The following is a 6,201-nucleotide window of genomic DNA, read 5'->3' as shown; positions in this document are numbered from 1 at the left end:
CTTCTTCTTCAATCTGATAGATGGTCGATATGCTTCTCCGGAAAGCCTTCGTGGAGCTATCGGAGGCATTCGCTGGGCAGCTGCGAGAGCTGCTGGCGTTGAATATGACGAGACGATTCTCTCGTCGATGAAAGATCTCGAGGCAGAAACTTCTCCAACAGGCTCAATTGTCAATCGTGCTCTACCGCCGACCCCCCCTCCATCTCGAGCTGGAGGTCGACTTGAAGAAGAAGGAGGTGATCTTGAGAGAAGTCTTGTGTCTCCCTCGCCAGTCTTAGGGGATGAGAATATAGAAAGAAGAGAAAAAGAGAGAGACACGATAGAGGCGATAAGGGAAGGCGGGCTGGGAGAACAAGAAGGGAGGATAGGGATNNAAGAAGATAGGTCAAACAAGAAAAGACACAAGAGAAAGAGTTCAAAGAGACGTCGTCTTCTTCTTCTTCTCTACTTCTTCATGAGCAGAAAGATCTCTCTTTCCTTGAAATAGAAGATCCTTCTTCCTCTCCTCGTACATCGGATGTGGTGGCCCCGCCTGCTTCTATCTCAAGTCGACTGACTCAACTGTGGAGACAGAGAGCTTTCCCTTTGACGAGATTTCAGAAGCTTGAGAAAGAAGGTGAAGCAAGAAGACGACGAGAGAGACAGGATCTGCGAGAGGTAGCTCGAAATCTGTTAGCTCCAACGAAAAGAGAAGATGAAGAAGGCGGGGAAGGCAGACCTCCCATGAGAGAAGGAGACAGAGGCTCCCCAGTCCGAGAAAAGTTCGGACGGCAGGTGGAGATCGAAATGTTCCATGAGTTTGCCTTCCATGTCGCTGCGAGACGGGAAGGAATGCTGAAGTGGCTGAGACCTTACCGCATCAATCCTTATCAATTGGTCCTAGATGTCCTTCTCACTGTACAGTCAGGTAGGCAAGGGAGACTGGGGGGAGGTTCCGGGATAGAAAGAGAGAGATAGAATGAGAAAAAGAGAGATATGATGTATCTATGAGTATGTCTAAATGTGTATGTATGAAGATGTATGGATGGATGACTATACATACATATGTGGGGGTGTATGCACAGAGGTGGAGACAGTGTGGTATGTGGCTAGCTAGCTATTTCTCTTTGTTTCTTCTTCTATGTCGTTTCAACGTCGGGTTGGTATCTAATCGAGATTCTTGTTGGATTCTCTTAAGTCTATCTCTTCTGTCACTCTCCGTTTAGCTAGTCGGATGGATCTCTAGACAAAGAGACCATGGTCGAAGGAGAAGGAGGAGGACGGGAAAGCACCTGCATCAGTCGTCTGTGTATATCATCTAATAGTCTTCACATAGCTAGCTCCTAGCTAGTCACCACCTATCCACCATGTCTAGTTCCCCCCAGTGAGATCATCTTTGCCATCATAGACAGGAGGGTATACCTACTCCTCACACCTCTTCTCTCCATCACCCTCAAAAGCACATATCTATCTCAGTCAGATACATACATATATATATGTGCATGTATGTGCATGCATACATGTATGAGAATCTATGTACTCCATGTATACGTCTGAATAGATAGAAAGTCAGTGATGGATTTTTTCCTGTTGTGTCTTTCTTGTCTTTCTCAGGATTTGGGTTTAAGATGAGAGCTTTCTTTTCTCGAATCCAGTCTGTTATGCGAGGCTTGAAATTTCGCACCTCCACCCTGATCAGTCTCTTTGAGAGGAGATCTCCGTATCTGGTCGAAACAAAACTGTAGATGATAAAGAAAGGAAGACGAAAGTCTAAGACAACATCCCCTGTCTACCTAGCTACGTGTCTATCTACGATGGAACTGAAGATAGGCAGGTAGAGCGATGGATTAAGGTTTATCGTAATCTCTTTTGTATCTTCTTCGTTCATACTTTTCACTTTTCAAGAAGGGGCTCGACAACTTTCTCTATATATGTATGTATGTGTATGTATGTATGTCCAAATAACTCCTAAGGGATCATCTGGCTTTGCCTTTTTTGACCTCACCGGGTCAGGGCCTTTCAAGAGAAGAATGACGACGCGAAAAGAGGCATCAAAGAAACCTACCTTCTCTTGCATGTTTCTATCCCTCGATAGATACGAGGCAAACTCTTGAAAGGACAGCTCGCTTTCTTATGAATCTTTCTCCTTCTCTTTGGAGCGATCATTCTTAGAGCTAAAGACGATCAAAATGAGCCTGCTTTGTTGAGGTGGAGAGGAGCAAGAGGAGGATGTGACACTTCTCTCTTCTCTTACTACTATTATAGAAGACTTGCGTGAAAGGAAAAGCATCGACAGGATGGATCGATCGATCAGAAAGAGAAAGGAAGATCTCTATCAGTAGAGTTTATGACGCCAGGTAGTCAGACTAGACAGACACGCAAGAAGACACGGTTAGACTTTCTTTGAAAGCAGCTAGTTAGCTGTGATGGTATTTCACTGCATGTAGACCCGCATCAGGTTCTACATGCATCGAGGATGAGATCGAAGACTTGAGAAAGCAGTGCTTTTGCATGCGACCTGTAGGACAGATGAGAAGGTGATCTACTTCTACTACTACTTCTATTACGTGCACCTGCCATCTCAGCAACGAGCCCTCTCTCTTGGATAGCCTCATACACAAACCAATCTAGCGGGAGGCCATCCATCGGTTCTTCGATGATCGGAACAGCCAGGTGTCTACTCCGATAGAAAAGACGTGAAGTCAACACATTGAGATGATAGAAATCTAGTTGTTAGGAGAGAACGGGATGTTGTCTGCGGGGAGATTTCTCCAGATTTACAAGCAAGACTTTTGGAAGTTACTTGCCGTGACATTTGGCTTTGCTCTTTGCCATAGACGAAAGGAAAGAAAGAGTCTTTTGCGTGAGACAAACCATTCATTGCAGATCGCTAAAGCTGCGGTGTATCGTAGAGGTGATCTCTCGGCCACTGACACCCTCTAAATCGAGGAGGGAGGGCTTTTTAGGGTTTTCTATCTTTCCCACCGTCGCAATTCCCAAGAAGCCCCGGTGAATGAGACAGGTTAAAACAGACAGAATGACCGTTAGGCAGTCTTGGGGGAGATGAGGCAGCTACGTTACAGAAGAGGAGTAGGAGGAGGAAAAGTAGGGCGAAACGAATCATGTGGCGTGTGTACGTAATTCTTTCCTGTTGGTGTTTCGGCTGTTGAGAAGAACGGCGAGAGAGAGCAGAGGGCTGTCATATCTTTGATCGATAGGAATAGATACAACGATGCGGCTGACTCGTATAAAAAGAGGAATGGATGACCTCCTCGTTCTCTCGCCTAGGAGAGGCATCGGTCTTCTTAGAGGGTCTTCTCATGAAAGCTTTTCTATCATCTCTATAGATCTAGGAAAGGTTACCGCATAACGTGGAGGCCATCCATCTCTTTATGACTTTCCTCCCAGAAGAAAAGTTACTTGAACTCTTCATTTATCGGTCTCTTTTCGTCTCTCTCTCTTCAGGGGGGCGAGGAGGCGATGATCACGGCGTGTCTGCCTGAGTAGGAGTGGCTAGCTAGTTAGCCAGCTTCTAGACGGGCGACAAGCAGCTAAGGATATGCGAGCTTATGATGCTTCTTCTTGGAGGAGCTTTTCACTTTTTCTTCCATTCTTCTTATCGCATGTGACAAGCAGAGAATGCTTTCTTCAGCAAAGGATTGTACTAGACTTGGCTTACTAATGATCGTCTTATATTTAGCAGGTAGCGGTAGAGTTTCAGTGTCTTCTCTCTTAGCGCCGGTCCTTGTGGAGCTCTCTCTCTCTCTCCCTCCTTGAGAAAGACATGCGGCGCCTTCGTCATGATATCCATTCATCAGGGGACTTTGGATTTTCTTCTCGATTCTTCCGCAAAGTCATTCATTGAATCCTCCCATCTTCTTATCTTTCTTTCTATTTTCTTTGCTCTTCTTTTCCTTTTCCAAGAGGTGTCACTCTCCTCTACTCTCTTTTCATGAAGAGAGGTTTGTCGCAGGTCTTGAATGGAATCCCGTGTCTTGCCGGAGGAGAAGAAGAAGAACATGAAGGGCTCTTTTATGCCTTGAAAGGAACTATCGCTCGATCTTCGAGGGGTTTCTTCTATTAATCCTAAGTCTCTCCATCTGTATAAAGAATGGATCTCCAGCAGGTTTTTCTTCTTATGAAGGAATAGAGATATCTATCCATCTATCAGTCTATCTAGGTACATCATCTCCTTCTCTACAAGCTCACCCTATAATGGAGATATAGATAGAGACAGATCTCCCCTTTTAAAGAAGTCATCTAGGTCTTGACATCTAAAGCGTGTCTCTCTCAATCTCTATCAGATGTTTCCTCGGGATAGCCCAGTTTCTCCTCCGACAAAGAAAAGAACAATTTCTCGCAGGTCTCCTCATGTAGCTCATCAAAGTCTTTCACCGCTCCATCCGCCCTCCCTCACTGGGTGGACGGAGAAAATGACTTCTCACACCCCTCATTCTTCTTCTTCTGTCTTTTCTTCTCTATTCTTCTCTATCTTTTCGCGTACATCTAGTAGTGTGGTTCGCCTCAGATCTTCTAGATATCTCTCAAGGTCTTCATCTTCTTCTTCTTTTCTCTCTCATCATTCTCTTTCTTTTGTAAACTTCCTTCTCTCTTGGCATCCCTTCAACAGTCGGCATCTAAACGAGGGAAAACTTTCGTCAATTTCTTCATCTTCTTTTATCGTTTCTTCTTTTTCTTCTTTTCATTTCTCCAGTCTTTCTTTCTCTTGGATGGTACATCTTCTGTTCTTCTTCTTTCTTCTCGATGGTAGCACACATGCATTGGCAGATCTCCTTCCTTCGTCCCAGTCTACTTCTTCGGGTGTACATACACCTCACGTATTAAGGGAACAGTCTAAATCTTTGTCGTCTCCTCTCTCCGTCTATTCAGATTCTTTCTCTGAATCACCTCTTTCTTCTTCTTTCTTTTTTCCTCCTCCTATTTCTTCTTTCTCTTCTCCCCGCAGCTCGCCTTTCTCAAACGACGAATTTTCATCTAGCCAACAGGCCGATGAGTCTATCCATCTTCACAGGTTAACAGGAGACAGATTCTCTTCTATCATCTCTCCTCTTCGTCTTCCTCCCGGAGAAAGATCAAAGAATATAAATCAACATAGAAGAGACCTTCTTCCTTTTCACTCCACATTTTTCTCTCATCTTCCCGACCCATCGGCTTTCTCGTATATAATTTCTTCACATCATCCAGCTGTACATACACCCGCTGCCAGCTCATCTCCTGGCATCGCAGATTTCTCTTCTCTCCTGGCCTTGAAAGAAAAACAAGAAATAGACGCAATCAAAGGACCACGAGAGATTCTTCCTCTTCTTCACAATGATGAGAGAGATGAGTTTTCTCCTTCGCTTCTTCCTCTCCTAGAGACAGGCGAGAACACCTCAAAGATCGAAAGTAGAGACCTTCTCTCCTATCAAGATGGGAGGGTCTTCTTTCCGAACTCGCAGATCTTCTCCCGTGGTGCTCTGGGGGACTACGGTAGAAATGGAGCTCTTATAAGAGACAGAGGAGAAGATGAGAAGGAGGAGGAGAAGAGGGGAGAGGTAATTAGATCATCTTCTACGTCGCTTGTTCAGATGAGTGGTTTGGCTAGTCTCGATACTCGACAGACTCGCCGACTCCTCTTGATGGCTGTGAAGGGAGCCACAAGAAAAAGCTTTAGGAAAGGTAGACACCCCCAGATGAGATAGAAAGACAAGATCTATCTATCCAATCCCTCTACTTTGTGCGAGGCGTTGAGTTTCACGCAGCCGCTCTAGGAAAAGCAACAGGAAAGATCCTCTACACATACATCTGTATATAGCTTTATATCTCTATCTATACCCCGACTCGAGGATCATTCAATGACTCTATATAACTACACATATCTAGGTAGATTAAAGATAGATGCATGAATATATGATATGTGTATAGGCTAATTTCGTCTTCTCTCTCTGTCTATCTCTCGATCAGTGTGATAGCCCAATCTTAGGAATAGAAGATACACAATAGGCACTTTCTCGGTGGAAAAGAACTTTACTTACTTACTGACAAGAAAAGGTAGTGTGTCTGCCTCTGTAGGTTGTCTGTATAGTCGATCTCCTCTAGGGGACTCCTAGAAAGTCTTCTCCATACAGACATCTCTTACTCTTCACGATCACGGGTGTGAAGGATGGAGATTCCCTATCAAGAAAAGAAAGTGTGAGAAAGAAAGAAAATACAGAGGTGTAC

The 6,201-nt window shown here is 44.6% G+C and overlaps 2 protein-coding genes across 2 annotated transcripts; both read left to right on the top strand.

Annotated features, from left to right (window-relative positions):
* Positions 1 to 3: 3 nt before the first annotated feature.
* On the top strand, positions 4 to 2,004 carry CSUI_006497 (uncharacterized protein). Its single transcript, XM_068066654.1, has 2 exons — positions 4 to 907; positions 1,594 to 2,004. The coding sequence occupies exon 1, from the start codon at positions 128 to 130 to the stop codon at positions 485 to 487; it is 360 nt and encodes a 119-aa protein (XP_067921370.1). The 5' UTR covers positions 4 to 127; the 3' UTR covers positions 488 to 907; positions 1,594 to 2,004.
* Positions 2,005 to 3,643: 1,639 nt separating this feature from the next.
* CSUI_006496 (uncharacterized protein) lies at positions 3,644 to 5,642 on the top strand (the record flags this gene model as incomplete). The annotated part of the gene is made up of 1 exon (XM_068066653.1): positions 3,644 to 5,642. A coding segment is annotated over exon 1 (1,359 nt), but the record flags the coding sequence as incomplete, so codon positions are not given.
* Positions 5,643 to 6,201: the final 559 nt, after the last annotated feature.

The sequence above is a fragment of the Cystoisospora suis genome, assembly GCF_002600585.1.
Source record: "Cystoisospora suis strain Wien I chromosome Unknown contig_3302, whole genome shotgun sequence".
In the NCBI taxonomy this organism is placed as follows: Eukaryota; Apicomplexa; class Conoidasida; order Eucoccidiorida; family Sarcocystidae; genus Cystoisospora; species Cystoisospora suis.
The sequence above is the reverse complement of the archived record's forward strand: the minus strand, read 5'-3'. Positions and strand labels throughout refer to the sequence as shown.